General features: G+C 40.7%; 1 protein-coding gene across 2 annotated transcripts; it reads left to right on the forward strand.

Moving 5' to 3' along the window:
• Nucleotides 1-46: 46 nt before the first annotated feature.
• On the forward strand, nucleotides 47-13,989 carry c11hxorf58 (chromosome 11 CXorf58 homolog). 2 transcript variants are annotated; one of them, XM_035781042.2, is made up of 8 exons: nucleotides 47-198; nucleotides 579-687; nucleotides 2,362-2,456; nucleotides 2,647-2,752; nucleotides 8,949-9,080; nucleotides 9,233-9,456; nucleotides 10,220-10,379; nucleotides 11,336-13,989. In XM_035781042.2, the coding sequence occupies exons 2-8, from the start codon at nucleotides 664-666 to the stop codon at nucleotides 11,570-11,572; spliced, it is 978 nt and encodes a 325-aa protein (XP_035636935.1). In that variant the 5' UTR covers nucleotides 47-198; nucleotides 579-663; the 3' UTR covers nucleotides 11,573-13,989. The 2 variants fall into 2 exon arrangements, with proteins under 2 accessions (XP_035636935.1, XP_035636934.1); XM_035781041.2 differs by lacking the exon at nucleotides 47-198 and adding an exon at nucleotides 222-452.
• Nucleotides 13,990-21,837: the final 7,848 nt, after the last annotated feature.

Here is a 21,837-nt window from a genome sequence, read left to right on the forward strand (position 1 = left end):
GGTGTTCTCGTAATAAGGCCAATGACTAACCAGATAATTACTTGATAATAAACTATTTGTTAATAAACACGTTATTAACACATAAGAATGCAAAGGTCGACAATCAGTTTGTAATTTTTTTTGCAGGCTTTTTACAATGCTATCTGGGATCCTTGGGACATCCCTATCCTCATTGAAGTTAAATTGAAAATGATTAAGGTAAGGAAGGGTCCCTAACCGATTTAAAATGGTTAGGGTTAGGAAATGATTAAGGTTAAAGTTAGGCTAAGGGTATGAGTTAGGGTATGGGCGTCGCAACGATTCCGAATAGCACCAACACTCTGATTAGCTCAGGAAATGTGTCTTTACTGACGGTGAGGTTAGTATTCTAATCGTCCCTTAGCAACTCGTCTCTAACAAGATACAACACAGGCAGAGAAAACAGCATTGCTGGAGTGGAAAATGGAATATGGGTAAGGGTCCGGTCCGTAGATTAATTGTACAAGACGAGACCTCGCACATGATAAAGTCTGCTTATGTTGTTAAATGTCTGACATTGATATATTATGAGTCTCTGATTGTGAATTTACATCATTCAGATTCAATCAAGAGGAGCGTGTATTTTCCGCGAAGAAGATCCAGAAATACTGGAGGTCTCACCAAGACAAAAGACTTTTCCAGCTGATGTCGCTCACTGTTCGTGCTGCTGTGAGTGCTTGAGTTGAAGCCTGGCAGCCTTACTGATCAACACAACATTGCAATTCAGATTTAAATTGATCATAGGCTAAATAGCCTTAATATGAACTCAATTATAGGGTAGCTGTGTGAAAATCTGATATAATCATTATATCAGATGTTCACTTATATACAGTGGCTTGCGAAAGTATTCACCCCCTTGGAATTTTTCCTGTTTTGTTGCCTTACAACCTAGAAGTAAAATATATTTTTTGGGGGGGTTGTATAATTTTATTTACTCAACATGCCTACCACTTTGAAGATGCAAATATATATATATATATTGTGTGAAACAAACAAGATATAAAACTAAAAAACTGAAAACTTGAGTGTGTATAACTATTCACCCCCCAATGTTAATACGTTGTAGAGCCACCTTGCAGTAATTACAGCTGCAAGTCTCTTGGGGTATGTCTCTATAAACTTGGCACATCTAGCCATTGGGATTTTTGCCCATTCTTCATAGCAAAACTGCGCCAGCTCCTCAAGTTGGATGGTTCCACTGGTGTACAGCAATCTTTAAAGTTATACCACAGATTCTCAATTGGATTGAGGTCTGGGCTTTGACAAGGCCAATCAATGTCATTTAAATGTGACGAAGGTGAACCTCCGTCCCAGTCTCAAATCTCTGGAAGACTGAAACAGGTTTCCCACAAGAATTTCCCTGTATTTAGCTCCATCCATCATTCCTTAAATTCTGACCGGTTTCCCAGTCTCTGATGATTAAAAACATCCCCACAGCGTGATGCTGCCACCACCATGCTTCACTGTGGGGATGGTGTTCTCAGGGTGATGAGAGGTGTTGGGTTTGTGCCAGAGCGTTTTCCTTGATGGCCAAAAAGCTCTATTTTAGTCTCATCTGACCAGAGAACCTTCTCCCATATGTTTGGGGAGTCTCCCACATGCCTTTTAGCGAACACCAAATTTACACAAACATTTTTCTTTAAGCAATGGCTTTTTTTCTGGCCACTCTTCCTTAAAGCCCAGTTCTATGGAGTGTACGGCTTAAAGTGGTTGTATGGACAGATACTCCAATCTCCGCTGGGGAGCTTTGCAGCTCCTTCAGGGTTATCTTTGGTCTCATTTTTGCCTCTGATTAATGCCCTCCTTGCCTAGATTTGGTGGGCGGCCCTCTCTTGGCAGGTTTGTTGTGGTGCCATATTCTTTCAATTTTTAATAATGGATTTAACTGTGCTCCGTGGGATGTTCAAAGTTTCTGTTATTTTTTTATAACCCAACCCAGATCTGTACTTCTCCACAACTTCGTCCCTGACCTGTTTTGAGAGCTCCTTGGTCTTCATGGTGCCGCTTGCTTAGTGGTGTTGCAGACTTAGGGGCCTTTCACAACAGGTGTATATATACTGAGATCATGTGACAGATCATGTGACACTTAGATTGCACACAGGTGGACTTTATGTGACTTCTGAAGGTAATTGATTGCACCAGATCTTATTTAGGGGTTTTATAGCAAAGGGGGTGAATACATATACACGCACCGCTTTTCAGTTTTTCATTTTTTTTTAAACAAGTTATTTTTTCAATTTCACTTCACCAATTTGTGAAACGCCAAGGGGGATGAATACTTTTGCAAGGCACTATAAGTGGGCTAGAAAGTGAGTCATTTGTTTTTGTCATGCTACTGTTCAGGAGCACTGTCTTGCACCTGCTATTCTCCGCCAACTCAGCCCCAGAGAAGCTGATCTGGTCAGAGATCCAAGCATGCACTGCAAGGTCAGATTCAGGTACCCCATCTGTAGACCTAATACCCATTTTCCTGCTATGGTCTCAACAAGTGTAAAGATTGTCTGGTAAATCCAAATTAAAATGCTGACAGTAAAAAGCATGTGGATGTAGTTCTATTCAAAGAGACCAAATTGCATGCTAAACCTCACTAACACAGTAATGGGCCTGTTTTTGTTCTTTGGCTGATAGATTTTCAGGTTCCCAGTTTCCTCCAGTGATTGTCTTCAAGATCTTCCACCTTGGAGGAGGAAGACAATATATTTCTGGGAAAAGAGTGTTCCGACCATCTAATCAGGTAAGCCTGAGAGAGACATCTCACCTTTCATAATATACTGTATGGGTCATTCTACATAAGAGGTATAAATTGGGGGTTGAAAAAAAAACATTGTAACCTATTCCTCCCAAATGTACAGCACAAGTCTTCCAACATATGTCATATAATACACACACACATATTTTGTGTTGCATTTTGACATTTTACCTGAATTGCTTACCACCCCACTAAATGTGTGAAACTGAAACTGTGAAACTACTGAAACTGTGACAAAGTTGCAATAAAGAGAGAATAATGCACAGTAGTGATCATTTTGATGAACCTATTACAGATTCATTTAATAAATTGTATTTGCATACCAAATTAACAAAATAGTGAAAACATTACTTTAACCAGACTTTCTAAACCTTTAAATAAGCTATTGAGGGCTTCCACTATTTAAAAGTAGTCAACTGGATGGGGTTTCCTATGGGTTGGGAGTGATCAGCCAATGATCTTCTTCAAATTGGGTTGCCTATGATTTGGAGCCAAGACCAAGATTAATACCAGGACATTGGTCCCAAGATCCAGACCCAGTGAGTTGAGACCATGACAAGTTAAAAAACAAATTGATGTGATCTTGAGTGGTCTCAAGACCAAGACCACTAGATCAAGAGTCCATGGGTCCTTCAATTTGTAAGGGTAAAGTACAGTAGGATAAAATACAGTACACTAGAGCACAGTACAGAACAGTAAATTAGGGTACAGTAGAGCACAGTACATTAGAACACAATACAGTACAGTACAAATCAAATCAAATTTGATTTGTAACATGCACCGTATAGAACAGGTAGCAGCAGCAATTCAGAAGTCTGGGTAGTCATTTGATCAGCTGTTCAGGAGTCTTATGGCTTGGGGGTAGGAGCTTTTTAGAAGCCTTTTGGACCGAGACTTTGCGCTCCAGTACTGCTTGCCGTGCGGTAGCAGAGAGAACAGTCTATGACTAGGGTGGCTGGAGTCTTTGACAATTTTTAGGGCCTTCCTCTGACACTGCCTGGTATAGAGGTCCTGGATGGTAGGAAGCTTGGCCCCGGTGCTGTACTGGGCCGTACGCACTACCCTCTGTAGTGCGTACGGTGGCCGAACAGTTACCATACCAGGCAGTGATGCAACCCGTCAGGATGCTCTCGATGGTGCAGCTGTAAAACCTTTTGAGGATCTGAGGACCCATGCCAAATCTTTTCAGTCTCCTGAGGAGGAATAGGTTTTGTCGTGCCCTCTTCACGACTGTCTTGGTTTGCTTGGACCATGTTAGTTTGTTGGTGATGTGGACGCCAAGGAACTTGAAGCTCTCAACCTGCTCCACTACAGCCCCGTCGATGAGAATCGGGGCGTGCTCGGTCCTCCTTTTCCTGTCATCCACAATGTACAGCAAAGTACATTATTGACATCTATGGTGTTGTCAAACATATGTCAATGTTTGTGCTCTTGGGGGGGTTGAAGCCCCCCTGCTGTCTATGAATTTCAATACTTTACACTTTTTCCTGAAGTGTGCACTTGTCCACTACCCACATATGGGTCCTCTGTAGCTCAGTTGGTAGAGCATGGCGCATTACACTTTAGATTAAAGATAGCACGGGCAGCGCCATTGAGGCTGTCACAAACTATACACAGTTGAAGTCTGAACTTTACATACACTTAGGTTGTCATTAAAACTCATTTTTCAACCACTCCACAAATTTCTTGTTAACAAACTATAGTTTTGGCAAGTCGGTTAGGACATCTATTTTGCATGACACAAGTAATTTTTCCAACAATTGTTAACAGACAGATTATTTCACTTATAATTCAACAATTCAAGCGGGTCAGAAGTTTACATACACTAAGTTGACTGTGCCTTTTAAACAGCTTGGAAAATTCCAGAAAATTATGTCATGGCTTTAAAGGCTTCAGAAAGGCTAATTGACATCATTTGAGTCAATTGGAAGTGTACCTGTGGATGTATTTCAAGGTCTTACCGTCAAACCCAGTGCCTCTTTGCTTGACATCATGGGGAAATCTAAAGAAATCAGCCAAGACCTCAGAAAAAGAATTGTAGACGACCACAAGTCTGGTTCATCCTTGGGAGCAATTTCCAAATGCCTGACGGTACCACGTTTATCTGTACAAACTAGTATGCAAGTATAAACACCATGGGACCACATAGCCGTCATACCGCTCAGGAAGGACACGCGTTCTGTCTCCTAGAGATGAACATACTTTGGTGTGAAAAGTACAAATCAATCCCAGAACAACAGCAAAGGACCTTGTGAAGATGCTAGAGGAAACGGGTACAAAAGTATCTATATCCACAGCAAAACAAGTCCTATATCGACATAACCTGAAAGGCCACTCAGCAAGGAAGAAGTCACTGCTCCAAAACTGCAATAAAAAAGCCTCTTAAAGAAGAAAGTTACAGGTCTGGGAGAGACAGAAATCTTGCTTGTTTGTAGGTGACCAAATACTTATGTTCCACCATAATTTGCAAATAAATTCATTAAAAATCCTACAATGTGATTTTCTGGATTTTTTTCTCTCATTTTGTCTGTAATAGTTGAAGTGTACCTATGATGAAAATGACAGGCCTCTCTCGTCTTTTTAAGTGGGAGAACTTGCACAATTGGTGGCTGACTAAATACTTTTTTGCCCCACTGGAAGTATGCAGACCCTGCACTCAGTACTTTGTTGAAGCACCTTTGGCAGTGATTACAGCATTGAGTCTTCTTGGGTATGACGCAACAAGCTTGGCACACCTGTATTTGGGGAGTTTCTCCCATTCTTCTCTGCAGATCCTCTCAAACTCTGTCAGGTGGCGTCGCTGCACAGCTATTTTCAGGTCTCTCCAGAGATGTCTCATTGGGTTCAAGTCTGGGCTCTGGCTGGGCCACTCAAGGACATTCAGAGGCTTGTCTCGAAGCTGTGTGCTTAGGGTCGTTGTCCTGTTGGAAGGTGAACCTCTCTGGAGCAGGTTTTCATCAAGGATCTCTCTGTACTTTGTTATTTTCATCTTTCCCTCGATCCTGACAAGTCTCCCAGTCCATGCCGCTGAAAAATATCCCCACAGCATGATGCTGCCACCATCATGCTTCACCATAGGGATGGTGCCAGGTTTCCTCCAGACGTGACGGTGGGAATTCAGGCCAAATAGTTCAATCTTGGTTTCATCAGACCAGAAAATCTTGTTTCTCATGGTCTGAGTGTCCTTTAGGCACCTCCGAGCGGGCTGTCATGTGGCCATTCTACCAAAAAGGCCTGATTGGGGGAGTGCTGCAGAGATGGTTATCCTTCTGAAAGGTTTTACCCATCTCCACAGAGGAACTCTGGAGCTCTGTCACAGTGACCATCATTTTCTTGGTCATCTCCCTGACCAAGGCCCTTCTCCCCCAATTGCTCAGTTTGGCCGGGCAGTCAGCTCTAGGGAGAGTCTTGGTGGTTCCAAACCTCTTCCATTTAAGAATGATGGAGGCCACTATGTTCCTGGGGACCTTCAATGCTGCATAAATGTGTTGGTACTTTTCCCCAGATCTGTGCCTCGACACAATCCTGTCTAGGAGCTCTACAGACAATTCTTTCAACTTCATTGCTTGGTTTTTGCTCTGACTTGCAATGTCAACTGTGGGACCTTATATAGGCAGGTGTGTGCCTTTTCAAATAATGTCCAATTGTCACGATCGTCGAAATAACATTGGGATATGAGTTCCACATCTTTTTATTTGTGAAACGCACAAAACAATAAAAAGCAAATGATACGTGAAGCTATGGAGTGCTCATAGGGAACTACACATAAACAAGATCCCCCACAAAACACAGTGGGGAAATGGCTGCCTAAATATGATCCCCAATCAGAGACAACGATAAACAGCTGCCTCTGATTGGGAACCATACCAGGCCAACATAGAAAAAAACAACCTAGATTACCCACCCTAGTCACACCCAGACCTAACCAACATAGATAATAAAAAGGCTCTCTATGGTCAGGGCGTGACACCAATAAATGAAATTAACCACAGGTGGACTCCAATCAAGTTGTAGAAACATCAAGGATGATCAATGGAAATAGGATGCATCTGAGTTCAATTTCGAGTCTCATAGCAAAGGGTCTGAATACTTACAGTATGTAAATATGTTGTTATTTTTTAAATACATTTTTTATATATTAGACAAATTGTTTTTACTTTGTCATTATGGGGTATTGTGTGTAGATTGATGAGGATTTTCTTTTTATTTATTCCATTTTAGAATAAGGCTGTAACGTTACAAAATGTGGAAAAAGTCAAGGGGTCTGAATCCTTCCCGAATGCACTGTAATACAATACATAATACAATGCAAGATGCATAAAAATGCCTGTGTGAAGTCTAACAAAACAGCATCCACAATCTTATTATTATCAATTTATTTGAGTGCCCTTCCCTATAAGCATGCTGAAAGTTGTTAATTTGTAAGTTGTTAAGTTGTTAAATTGTATTTTTTCCAAAAGTTTGCTAAGCATCGTTAACAGGCTGATTGGTCTGCTGTTTGAACCATTAAAGGGTGCTTTGCTAATTTTGGGCAGTGGAATGACCTTTGCCTCCCTCCAGGCACGAGGGCACACTCCGCCTTCTAGGATTAGATTGAAGATGTGGCAAATAGGAGTCGTAATGTATTCCGCTACCAACCTCGGTAATTTACCATCCTGGTTGTCGGTTCCATATGGTTTGTCCTTATTTATTAGATAGCAATACTTTTTTCACCTCTTCCACACTAACTAACTTTGCGGAATTCAAAGCTACAGGGCTTGTCTTTCATTATTTGGTCCGTTATGCATGAATATGAAGGCTCAGCATTTGTTGTTTGCATGTCCTCCCTAAGCTTACTAATCTTGTCAACAACAAAAAAGTTATTCAAGTGGTTGGCAATATCAAAGGGTTATGTTATGAATGATCCATCAGCCTGGAGCTGAGTTAGCTTTTCTGCCTAGAATTTAATGTCCTCCAGAGCTTTTTAGAATTGGAATTTGCTCAATAGCTTTTTGCTATCATTCTTTATATCATTTATCTTTGTTCTACAGTATGCTGTAAAACTTCAATTAAACACTGAGTCTCAAATAGCCGCCTGTCCCTTTTGATAGCCGGCAATGGCACACAATTCAGCAAATAAACGCGTGTTTCAAATAAGTGCTGGGTCTAAATGAATTGTTTATGAGGTTACCATGAATTACCATGATTTTTTTGCAAGCTAAATGTTTGATTTGTTATATTAAATAATTCAGTAATAACAAACAAAAAATTATGGCAATCATAATTGCCGTTGGCTGCTAACAGCTGAGAACTACTAGCTAACTGTGAAGCACAAAAAGTCAACTTTAGGAGTAGACCCCCAGAAATCAGCCTAGTGGCGAAAGTAAGAACTGACAAAAATGCACAGTCAAAGCAAGAATCATTATTCTTATTTTTTTTTGTCCTAATAAGACAAAATAAATGTGACACATCGTGTAAATGATAACACGTTAGTGCAACAAATTAAAAAATGCATTAAATTGCTGGAAGTGAATGCTGGAATTAAACAATGAACTATGCAAATGAGCAAAAGCTATGTGCATTAATGAAATAGACACCTGGCTCAAATAGAAGCCAGCCTCTAATAAGCACCTGTTGTGTTCTGTGATTTAAGAGAATAAACGACTGGGCTATTAATTTAAGTTTTACGGTAGTTTCTTCTTCTTTTTGTTTAGTTTAGTTACGTGATTACTCAATTTATTGTATTTTTGCCAATCTGCTGTATTGCTAGACTTATTTGCCATTCTCTTAGCCACATCCCTCTCAGCCATACAGTTTTTCAATCATCATCTATCCATGGGGATTTGGCAGTTTTATCAGTCAGTTTCTTCATGGGTGCATGCCTGTCAGTAACCAGAAGAAGCAATTTCATAAATGTTTCAAGTGCAGCGTCAGGATGTTCCTCAATTACACACATCAGACCAACAAATATTTTTCATATCTTCAACATAGGAATCATTGCAAATCCTGATCACTTATGCACTATTTTAGGTCCAGTCTTTGGAACTGGTTTCCCTAGATATGATCACTACATCTGATGGGTATGGATACTGCTTTTGAGTAGATTTCTGCAGCATTAGCAAAGATGTGATCAATACAAGTGGATGATTTAGTTGGTTCGACATGTCTCATATCGTCTAAACCTATTTGTACTTCCATGTAGGCCACAACAGACACCTGCAGGATGATGGGAAATAGGATATTCATCAATCACATTATTGCTGATGAGATCCAGAGGCAAGGGAGAATGATTTCTGACACGTCTTATATCACCTGTATGAGGGACTTTATGCAGGTGAGATTGAGTACATTTTTGATAAGAGTAGTCTTCACATTCAGAGTATTTTAGAGCAATAGTTTTACATCATACATGAAACAATTGTACCATATGCAATGGACATGATTTCCAGACAAATCTGACAGCACTAGTATGTACCATAATTTTAGTACTCAAGTCACCTTGACGAGCTACCTGCATACCTTGGAGGGCGAGAGAACACTTGGAGGTCTCTCTCTCTTCAAGGACTGTCACGAAACATCCTACAGTGGGATAGCTTGGAGGTGGGCGGGAAGGGCACTGTGGCAGACAGGCTAAGGCAAGAGCTGCTGCTGTTAGCGCCTCAAATTCCTTGCCCTCTGATTGGAGGAGCAATCCCACCTCGGATGCTCAGGTAAGCATAAAGACAAGCTCAGGAGGGCACTATGAGTGAGATTCCCTACTGTATTAGGTCATTATTGTGGTTTCTTGCATTTACAATAGGAAGATATACTGTATACACTGAGTGTAAAAAACATTAAGAACACCTTAATATTGAGTTACATCGCCTTTTACCTTCAGAACAGTCTCCATTCGTCAGAGCATGGATTCTACAAGGTGTCAAAAGCGCTCCACATGGATGCTGGCCCATGTCGACTCCAATGCTTCCCCACAGTGTCAAGCTGGCTGGATGTCCTTTGGGTGGTGGACCATTCTTGATGCACACAGGAAATGGTTGACCATGAAAAACCTAGTTCTTGACACAAATCGGTGCGCCTGGCACCTACTATCATACCCCATTCAAAAACACATAAATCTTTTGACTTGCTGATTCACTATCTAAATGACACACATTCACAATCCATGTCTCAACTGGTCTCAAGGCTTAAAAATATTTGTTTAACCTGTCTCCTCCCCTTCATATACACTGATTGAAGTGGATTTAACACGTTTTTTTTTATTTAACTAGGCAAGTCAGTTAATAAGGACAAATTCTTATTTACAATAACGGCCTCAATATGGGATCATAGCTTTCACCTGGTCAGTCTGTCATGGAAAGAGCAGGTGTTCATAATGTTTTCTACACTCAGTGTATATACACATTACTTGAGTAACTGTGAGTTTACAACTCATGACAAATGGCATCATGATGGCAATTAGTCTTCACTTGATCCTAGGTCTCCTGCTGCTCCCCCCTCTTCTGTGGTTTCTACAGCACGCCATGCCTCACAAACTGCCACTAGCTCCACCCCCCTCCCCTCAACTCGCCGCTCTGCCCGTGCACGCACCACAGCTGCCCGCATGAGACATCTCTATATCCTTGGGGGTACACCAAAGGTGAGTTTATATGAAACATATACTGAACAAAAATATAAATGCAATATTAAACAATTTCAAAGATTTCACTGAGTTACAGTTCATATGAGAAAATCTGTCAATTGAAATAATTTCATTAGGCCCTAATTTATGGTTTTCACATGACTGGGAATACAGATATGCATCTGTTGGTCACAGATATCTTTAAAGAAAATGGGCCTCACAAGGGCTTCAGGATCAAGTCACAGTTTTCAAATTGCCAATCGATAAAATGCAATTGTGTTCGTTGTCCGTAGCTTATGCCTGCCCATACCATAACCTTACTGCCACCATGGGGCACTCAGTTCACAATGTTGACATCAGAAAACCACTCACACACGACTCTATACACGTGGTCTGCGGTTGTGGGGCCTATTGGATGTACTGCCAAATTCTCTAAAATGACATTGGAGGTGGTTTATGGTAGAGAACTGAACATCAAGTTCTCTGGCAACAGCTCTGTTGGACATTCCTTCAGTCAGCATGCCAATTGCACGCCACCCCTAAAAACTTGAGACATCTGTGGCACTGTGTTGTGTGACAAAGCTGCCCATTTTAGAGTGGCCTTTTATTGTCCCCAGCACAACGAGTACCTGTGTAATGATCATGCTGTTTAATCAGCTTCATGATATGTCACACCTGTCAGGTGGATGAATTTTCTTGGCAAAGGACAAGTGCTCACTAACAGCGATGTAAACAAATGTGTGCACAAAATGAGAGAAATTCGGGGGTTTTGTCCTCCTGTGGAACATTTCTGGGATATTTTATTGAAACTCTTGAAACATGGGACCAACACTTTACATGTTGCGTCGATTTTTTTGTTCAGTTTATATACACACCATAAATTGTACTTGCTCAGATGTTTTGTTTGGGTGTGGGGGGGGGGGGGGGGGGGTAGCCTCGATTCCTGATCAGTTTATTTCTACATCGTTCTACAGGATGAGAATAATGAAACAACAGAGAAAAACCACAACCCAGAAAGAGGAGAGCAACAGAAAGACATGGAAGGAAGTGTAAAGCCCGAAGCACCCCAGATAGGTTGGCCATTGGGATTGGAGGAAGACTCCAGTGAGGATTCCCTCTCGGATTCTGAGTGGGAAGAGGAAGCAGAGAAACTCTGCTTGTGGACAAGACAGCTTGCTCTGGATGATATGGACAATGTGCCATCCACCTGAACTAGAACTTCAACTTGCGCAAGACTAACCCTAACCCAAAAACCATTTTACACTCCTATGGCTGTTTATTTTCTCTTCTCTTGCTTTGCACACAAATCTAATAAAAATGCTTGTGTAAATTACAGTGTATGAGCCTACAGCTGTGACTGGGTATTCTACTGCCTCAACCTAAGGCCTGGGCTTTCGTGTTACAGGTGGTAGAGCAGTAGCCTCGGTAAGACTGGAAGACTGCGCCATAAAACTAAGATCAAGCCTGTCAGCTGTTCTCTCTCCCGCTACATTTGTGGCAGTGGTGGGATTATTATGGTGGCATCACAGGTGTTGGAGAAGTATGTGTCACCTGCTAGCAGTGGGGCTTTGTGCATGTGTAACCGGTTCTGTACCGGTACCTTTTTGCGTTGTGTTCTGGTGAGGTGTAGGTGGAAGGGAAGAGAAGGCTCTGGACATAATTCTGACGGTTGTCTCTCTTTTAATGACTGCATGGAATGGATACAAATAGAAGGCAAACGTTTATGCTGCCGTCTGGACTTCACCCAAGGCTGACAAATTCACCCAAGGCTGACAAAATGGCAAAATAACGTTGGCTAAACTGGAACACTAGCGCGAGCCCATAGCAAATAAATGGAATTGAAGTTCGCAGAGCCTCTGACTGGAGTGACGCTTAGAATTCCATTTCGCCTAAATGGCACCAAAATGTTTTGCCCTTTTTATTTTACCACTACAATCTGTTCTTAGGACGAAACTAAAAAATAACTAATGTAGAAAGGAAACATCCGCACCTCGATGGTGCCAAGTCAGGGATGCAGACTGGTGAGGGCCCAAAAAGGTGACACTTGCAAAAAAAATCCCTGCTAGGGGGAAATGCAGGTTTTAACTAATTATACAACAAAGAATATGATCTACATGATCAGTCTGTTGTGTAAATTAAAAAGTGGTTAATGTGAACCTAACTCGCAGCTAAAAAATGTAAAGAAAGCAACCCGGTGTTGTTTGTTTCCTAGACTTACCTGCAAATGACACTCAAGTCTTGAGAAAAAACAATACACTAATATTGCAGTTACCCATGACAGCCTTTATAATAGAATGCTTGTGACCATACACATCTAAATATTGTACTTGGGGAAAAAAACGAACATTATAAAGTAGAAACAAACAGGCTGTCACGCCCTGATCTTCGTTTTCTTTCGGTCAGGGTGTGACATGGGGGATATGTGTGTTTTTGTCTCATTCTCGGGTGTTTGTTACTGTCTAGGTTTTTTGTTGTTGTAGATTTATGTGGTTGTTTTCATCTCGGTGTTTATGTTGGTCTATGGTTGCCTAGATTGGTTCTCAATTAGAGGCAGGTGTTTATCGTCGTCTCTGATTGGGAACCATATTTAGGCAGCCATCCTCTTTGGGTATTTCGTGCGTTATTGTCTGTGTAGTTGCCTGTGTCAACACACAGTATCATAGCGTCACGTTCGTTTTGTTTAAGTGTTCTTCATTCAATAAAGAAGAATGTATTCTAACCACGCTGCGCTTTGGTTCCCTCCATACGATCGTGACACAGGCATTCTATTTTTGCTCTATTATAGTGGCCACTCTAGTAGACATCGAGTAAGTGCTCAAGGCCACATGTGTGTGACAATGTAAAAATGTAGTTTCCATCAACCTGGCGCGCAATGTAGATATCAAAGAACGCGCAGTTCGCGGGTAGAGTAGTGGGTGAAACCATTTATCTTATCTTTCCGTTAATGTATTTAAGACCTATTTCGGCAAGTTAACCAAGTTGATGCTGGCTTAGCTAGCCATGTTAATAACGAGCTAACTAGCGCCGTCGGTCACTGCACTGCAATGTGTGAGGTTCTGTGTTATACACTATAGCCCGTTACCATATATGTGATGGAATTGTATTTGCTGTTGGCTTGTTTGGGTGTATGTGTTATGCAAAATAGCTGACTTGAGACATTGTTAACAGTTTCAGGGCCATGGGCCTTTCTCGTGATGGAAAAATATAGAATAACATGAAGGCAGGAACTGTGCATTGAGTTGTGGGGGCACATTCAGAACGTAGTGTTGCGAGAACAAACGGTATTTTGTTAGATAACAGGAGCCAGGTGTGTGATAACTGTATCGAGCATGAGCGCATAGATATTCTACACAACTACAACGACTGACCGCTGAAGCGCCTAGGGGGCTGGGACCAGCTCGGGCGCCAACAATCAACGATAGGCTGAGTGAGTTTAAACCACGCCCAGTCTCTACTCTGACAGGCCGGCTCGGAAGCAGGAACTACTTCTGTCAGAGTATATTATAATAACTTTGTCAGGAACAAGTTAGTTCTCTGTTTGCCCTGCGAGGTGGGACAGAGAGACCGTATATACTAAAATTGCATTTACCACTTATTGCTTATCTAATAAAAAATACATAGTATACAATTGGGTGACTCAGTGTCATACTTATCCTGATACCAGATTCGATTGATACAACCCTTAACAAATGTCACGCTAGCTATTGCTAGCAGGTGATTTATTGAAATATTAAGTGAATGTTTATTTTCTTACTACCTTAAAAGGTTTATATAAAAAGGGTTGTACTTGTGCGCTGTATTTATGGATTAATATCACTTCACATTGAGGGCATGTATCATTACAGTTGCTCCTATCTAAAATATATCTTGTGTCCTACCTAACCAGTGAACATGCCTGTTATCACTGTTTGATATATTTTACTGCAGGTATACGTTTCTGTATTTTTGTTATTTTCTAAACACAACGCATGTATACTATATGATCACTTTGTGGATTGAGTCTGAGAGATATTCTGAAGGCAGTGAACGTGGCTGTGACCATCCTGTCAATGCCCGTCATCACTGTTTGACATCTTTTACTGCAGATAAAACCCGAGTCAACCTGAAGTGTGGGTGCCCGTGTACCTTTCCTCTGGGGGGTTATGTGAAGTTGGTTATATGTGCAAAAATAACATTCATGGAGTAAAACATTGAATAATCCCCCCTCACTCACACTCAAGTGTTACTGTCAAGTTCAACACAACAAAAGCAATATCTTTGGGCTACAGTGCACATTATTACATTGTTTATGCCTTTGTTGGCATAATTGATCTCTTTCAGGCATACCCCTTTTTATCCACTGCATTGGAAAAGTGAGAGAGGGAAAGAGTGTGGTGTTCCATAAGCTAGGCACAGCTACACTTGATCTCACACAGATTGCCAGGGTCTGGTAAGCAACTAACGCGTTATAACTTGAGGAACAACAAGGACTCGTATACCAGTTAATACTATTGCGAATTGGTTAGGTTACTAATGTTAACTCATCTAAGTTAGCTGTCTGACTTTATTAGCCAGCTAATTTTCACACCATAAACACAATTATTTGATCAGTTGAATTGGCTAATGTTGCTCAACATTTCTCTGGCAAGCTAACTGTTAGGTGGAGCGACACAGGGGAACCCAAGAGCAGACACAGACCAAGAAACAGGGATGAATGAACCAAGGTATTTATTTTAACACGGGGAGATATGGAGTGCAGATCCAGGGAAACTCAGATGAGTATTAGGAAATTAGATGTGGAAGCTGAGGTTGGAGTGAGCTGGGTTGGAACAGGGTAAACAGGTCTGGAGAGGAATCCAATGGAGTGGTGGTGTGGTGAATCCAGAACAGGGTAGCGAGATGTGGAACAGGAGCCAGAGTCAGAGCGGCAAAATGAGCAGAGATTAAGATCTGGCCGAGAGGAAGTGGCAGGACTGAATATTTGTAGAGTTCTTAATTATGGAACGGGTTGCAGCTGGTGGGGAACTGCTCTGACTCAAGCACACCTGTCTCCAACCACACACACACACAGAGAGAAAGGGAGAGGCAACGGTTGCAGGTCAATGAGACACCGGATGTCCACTAGGGGGTGTGGCAGGAGCAGATGTGACACAGAGAATTCGATCCAGCTTGCAAGATATTTAACAGTGCTAACAATACTTGTTCCACCACACTTTATACCTCAACTAAAACTTTTTGGTTACAGCTCACGAAGTAGGCTTCATCACCTCACCCAGGTCTCCGTGGTCAAGCTTCTCACCTACTGTCTTTACAGAGCGCACGCGCTGATGCTTTAACTAGCAAATTGGTTGTCTAGTCTCTCCTCAGTCACTTGCTTCATTCTGTTGTTATGTGAACGATTGGCTGAGTTTTAGATACAGCCAGTATTGATCCAAATGTGCATTACTCGTTCGCTTACAGCCAATAGTGATCCAAAGCCCCCCCCCCACCCAAACTTTTGTCATTCGATCTACACGAATCATGTAGGTCACCTGTTTTGGATTGAAAACATCGAATTTCACCGAAAGGTGACTAGTTTGCATCCCTGCAAGTGTGCTTATGTCTACATAATGAGGAATTTGGAAGAAATTGCAACATTTGACTATTTCTGGTCTAACAATCGATGACACCAGAGTCCGCTGCCCAACCTTATGTAATTGGAAAGAGAAGATTATTCTGATTAGAATGGTGTCCGACAACGGAGTATGCTGCCCAGCCTTACATAATTAGAAAGAGGAGATTCTCATTATTAAAATGGTGTCCAATTTGAAAAAAATCTAAATATACACATTGCGAGATATTTGGCAAAATAGACAGACATAGAGTTGAAGTCGGAAGTTTACATACACCCTAGCCAAATACATTTAAACTCAGTTTTTCACAATTCCTGACATTTAATCCTAGTAAGAATTCTGTTTTAGGTCAGTTAGGATCACCACTTTATTTTAAGAATGTGAAAAGTCAGAATAATAGTAGAGAGAATGATTTATTTCAGCTTTCATTTCTTTCATCACATTCCCAGTAGGTCAGAAGTTTACATACCCTCAATTAGCATTTGGTAGCATTGACTTTAAATTGTTTAACATGGGTCAAATGCGGGTAGCCTTTCACAAGCGTCCCACAATAAGCTGGGTGAATTTTGGCCCATTCCTCCTGACAGAGTTGGTGTAACTGAGTGAGGTTTGTAGGCCTCCTTGCTCGCACACGCATTTTGTTCTGTCCACAAATGCTCTATAGGATTGAGGTCAGGGCTTTGTGATGGCCACTCCAATACCTTGACTTTGTTGTCCTTAAGCCATTTTGCCACAACTTTGGAAGTATGCTTGGGGTCATTGTCCATTTGAAAGAACCATTTGCGACCAAGCTTTAAATCCCTGACTGATGTCTTGAGATGTTGCTTCAATATATCCACATCATTTTCCTCCCTCATGCATCTATTTTGTGAAGTGCACCAGTCCCTCCTGCAGCAAACCACCCCCGTGCTTCCTGATTGGGATGGTGTTCTTCGTCTTGCAAGCATCCCCTTTTTCCTCCAAACATAACGATGGCCAATGTGGCCAAACAGTTCTATTTTTGATTCATCAGACCAGAGGACATTTCTCCAAAAAGTATGATATTTGTCCCCATGTGCAGTTGCTAACTGTAGTCTGGCTTTTCTATGGTGGTTGTGGAGCAGTGGCTACTTCCTTGCTGAGCAGCCTTTCAGGTTATGTCGATATAGGACTCGTTTTACTGTGGCTGTAGATACTTTTGTACCCGTTTCCTCCAGCATCTTCACAAGGTCCTTTGCTGTTGTTCTAGGATTGATTTGCACTTTTCGCTAACCCAAAGTACCAAAGTTAATCTCCAGGAGACAGCACACGTCTCCTTCCTGAGCGGTATGACGGCTGCGTGGTCCCATGGTGTTTATACTTTGTGTACTATTGTTTGTACAGATGAACGTAGTACCTTCAGACATTTGGAAATTGCTCCCAGGAATGAACCGGACTTGCGGAAGTCTACAAGTTTTTTTCTGAGGTATTGGCAGATTTCTTTACATTTTCCCATGATGTCAAGCAAAGAGGCACTGAGTTTGAAGGTAGGTCTTGAAATACATCCACATTGGCACTTCCAATAGGCAAATTGACATAATTTGAGTCAATCAGTATATTTTAACCTACTAATAACCTATTTATTTATGGTTGCGTAACTTCGTTGTTGTGTAGTGCAAACTATTTTATTTTTGCTGATGTAAAGATCACGGGTCCTCCTCAACTCGGCACTTCATTACTTGAAGTTTACCAAAGTAACCCCATCTCTGGCTGGCCTGAGTTCCTTCTTCGTCTGCGTGTCTTGTCCAAGCTGCTCTTTTGCTCTTCACCTGGATGTCAGTGGCAGCTCAACAAACTCAACGATCTCTCTATCAACCTCAACACCCAATCTACTCACATGCGCAAACTCTCTCATTCAGACTCATACATACACGCTGTCTCTCTCTCCCTTACCTTCGTTGGCCTCTTTTTTTGTCAGAGAAAATGTTAGTTTTCGTGGTATTGCTTCGTGCACTGACTTTACTGAACTCTGGAGAAAACGAACATTGTCGCTGGGTGAGTACATTTGACTCCCGTCCATTGGACTTTTTTGTCTGCAGGAACTCGCTCTTTTTCACTTGGTCCACTCGTCCAAGTGCCGATGCATTTGTGGCATGATGTGAACAGTACGAATTTGTGTCACTACCGAAGTCTAATGGTTTTAAATGACTGTTTTGTATTGTCTGGAAACTCACTTGTATAATTCACTTGCAGTAGGTATCTTAAAAAAGAGAAGGCCTGCAAGGTTATTAAACAGAGGTGCCTAGTTATTCTTATTTTGTTGATATCAGGTAACGTGCAACCTAACCCTGGCCCTGATATGCAATGTCTCCAAATCCCCTGATTTTAAATCAAGATCTGGTTTTGGTATTTTCATTTAAATGTACGCAGCCTGTTGTCAAAAATGATGGGGTTAGGATTTGGCCTAAATCAACTGATGCTGCTGTAATTGTGTTTTCTGAAACCTGACTCAGCAAGTCTGTTTTTGATAAGGATATTTTAATAAGTGGTTACAATGTTTATCGCACTGATCGGGTTAAGAAAGGTGGGGGTGTGGATATGTACAATCTAAATTCCATGTAAGTGTGGCAAAGTCTGAAACTATTTGTAAACAGTTGGAATTTCTTGATTTCAATAGAGGTTTCAAAGGGTCTCTCTATTACTGTGATTGGCTATTATAGACCCCCTGCTATCGGTGATGCATTTTCTTCTTTGACGCACCTTATGTCTAAACTTCTTTACAGTGAAATGATCTTGATTGGTGATCTCAACTGGTGTTGGTTAAAGCCATTGTGCTGTTAGAAATACTAAGGTTCCAAAGACAAACCCACGTTTTATTCGTAAAATAAATTTGAAGTGTTTTAATGAGCAGGCTTTCTTTCATCAATCAATCAATCAATCAATCAAATGTATTTATATAGCCCTTCGTACATCAGCTGATATCTCAAAGTGCTGTACAGAAACCCAGCCTAAAACCCCAAACAGCAAGCAATGCAGGTGTAGAAGCACGATTTGATTTGTTTTATTTTGACTGGAGCAAGATTGAGCTTATGCCTGATGTGGAAACTGCCTGGAAATTCTTTCATTATGTTTTTTCCCAAATAGTAAACAAACATGCCCCATTCCGCAGGTTCAGGGTTAAAGGGCGGGATAATCCATGGTTTTCTTCTGAGCTGTCTTGTATTATTAACGACTGTAATCTAGTCTGGGCTAAAGCAAGGAAATCATGTTCTGATGCTGATTGGCTTATTTGTAGTTATTTTTAGCAGTTACGAAACAAGTGTTATTTTCTTCTCAGGAAGGCCAAGTCTGAATATTACCACTGATAACATGAATGACCCTAGAAAGTTTTGGAATGCTATTAAGTCTATGTCTGGTAACAGTAATGTTAATGAATTACCGTCATGTGTTTTGAAGGACTATATTCCTATATATGACAACTGAAATGCTGAATTGTTTCAATGAGCACTTTGTATCATCTGGTAGGCTGTCTGATTCAGTGTCCTCTGTCTCTGTACAACCCTGTGTGGATGAACCAGTGAGAGCCGGTCAAACTTTTAGCTTTTTGCCATTCTCAGTGCAGGTGGTACATAAAGCCCTGAAATCTTTAGATCAGAGAAAGCCTTCAGGTCCTGATCTTTTGGATCCCTGCTGATTTCATAGCTGAACCACTTACATCTCTGTTCAATCTAACCCTGGAATGTAATGAAATTCCAAAGATCTGGAAATCAGCATTTGTCCTACCACTTTTAAAAGGGGGAGATCCAACTCTTTTAAATAATTATAGGCCAATCTCAAAGCTGTCACCACAGGTGAAAATACTTGAAACCCTTGTAAGTGAACAGCTAAAATAGTTTTTATTTACTAACTCTATTTTATCAATGTACCAATCGGGCTTCAGGAAGAAGCATAGCACAATTACAGCAGCCATGAAGGTTTTAAATGATATCACTGAAGCCATTGACAAAAAACAGGCTTTTGATACAGTTGATCATGCAATACTAAGGCAGAGATTGTCGAGTGTAGGTCTTTCGGCGCATGCTGTTGCATGGTTTGTTAACTATCTGTCTGATAGAACTCAGTGCACTCAATTTGATGGGCTTATGTCTGTTAAATTGTCTGTCTTGAATGGTGTGCCCCAAGGCTCTGTACTTGGTCCTCTCTTATTCACTATTTATATAAATGATTTAGACAAATGTCAAATGCACAACTTCATTTTTATGCTGATTATACTGTTATTTACTGTTGTGCCTCGTCTCTTACAAAAGCTTTCCAGAACATGCTAACTGCTTTTTATACTTTTCAACATACCTTGTGTCAATTGAAGCTTATCCTCAATACTGACCAAACTAAACTAATGGTGTTTTCTAATGCAAGAAATAGACCTCTGAACCTTTCACCTATTACTACCAGTCAGGGCAAGGAGATGGAGGTTGTAACCTCATATAAATATCTTGGAATTTTAATTGATGACGGCCTCTCTTTTAAATTGCATATTCAACAACTTACAAAAAAGTGAAGCTGAAATTGGGATTTTATTTTATGAATAAGGCCTGTTTTTCTTTTGAAGCCAGAAGGAGGCAAGTATCAGCTACATTTATGCCTTTACTAGACTATGGTGGTATTTTATATATGAATGCTTCCGCTCACTGTTTGAGATCAATTGACACTCTTTACCATGGCACGTTGAGATGTATTTTAAACTGCAAAACCCTTTCGCACCACTGCACTTTGTATACCAGGGTTGGCTGGCCTTCTCTAGTCACTCGTAGGCTCAGTCACTGGTATACTTTTATTTACAAAGCCATTTTGGGTTTACTACCTTTTTTATTTGTGCATTTTTATTGTTCAGAAATGTGGTGGGTACTCTCTTCGTTCGCTGGACTTTAACCTGCTAACTGTTCCAAATGTCCGAACTGAATTTGGTAAAAGGGCTTTTATGTACTCTCCGCCATCGTCTTGGAACACCTTACAAAATAGTTTTAAACTGGAAGAACTTGTCCCGATTGGTGTTTTTAAAATCACTGATGAAGGATTTTGAGGCTGATTCCCTGACCTGTCAATGTTTTTAATTTGCTGTTTTATACTCTTGTGAATTCAATGGTTTTTACTAGATTACTTGTAGTTTTTCATGTTGTCTGTCTGTAATTATTTTGTAATGACTTGGTGCTGCCTATCTTGGCCAGGGCGCTCTTGAAAAATAGATTTTAATCTCAATGAGCCCTTCCTGGTTAAATAAAGGTAAAAAAATAATAAAAAAAATAAATAAAAGCTTCTAAAGCCATGACATTTTCTGGAATTTTCCAAGCTGTTTAAAGGCACAGTCAACTTAGTGTATGTAAACTTCTGTCCCACTGGAATTGTGATATAGTGAATTATAAGTGAAATAATCTGTCTGTAAATAATTGTTGGAAAAATTACTTGTGTCATGCACAAAGTAGATGTCCTAACCGAACTATAGTTTAACAAGAAATTTGTGGAGTGGTTGAAAAACAACTTTTAATGACTCCAACCTAAGTGTATGTAAACTTCCGACTTCAACTGTACCTATATTTCCCTATAGGAAACAATAGGACAACCTCAGAGTCCCATGAGTAATTTTTTGTTGTTGTTTTCTACCAGCAACGTGGGCAGTTCTCATTGCCAACAATAGCAAACGCATGCATTGTGACGTAGAACAATAGGCTGAGAGTAGAACGTTCAGAAGGCAAGTTGGTGCTCAATAGAAGAACTAATAGAACTTTAAGCAAATTTGAATCTACAAAAAATGTATTGTACATGTTAATATTTTCAAAAGACTCACATTTCATTTTATAAATGTTGTACACCAATACACTACTCATTTGCTAATAAGTGCAAAATATTCTAGATTTAATTTAGGGTTGGAG

Source organism: Oncorhynchus keta, chromosome 11 (assembly GCF_023373465.1).
Source record: "Oncorhynchus keta strain PuntledgeMale-10-30-2019 chromosome 11, Oket_V2, whole genome shotgun sequence".
NCBI lineage: Eukaryota > Metazoa > Chordata > Actinopteri > Salmoniformes > Salmonidae > Oncorhynchus > Oncorhynchus keta.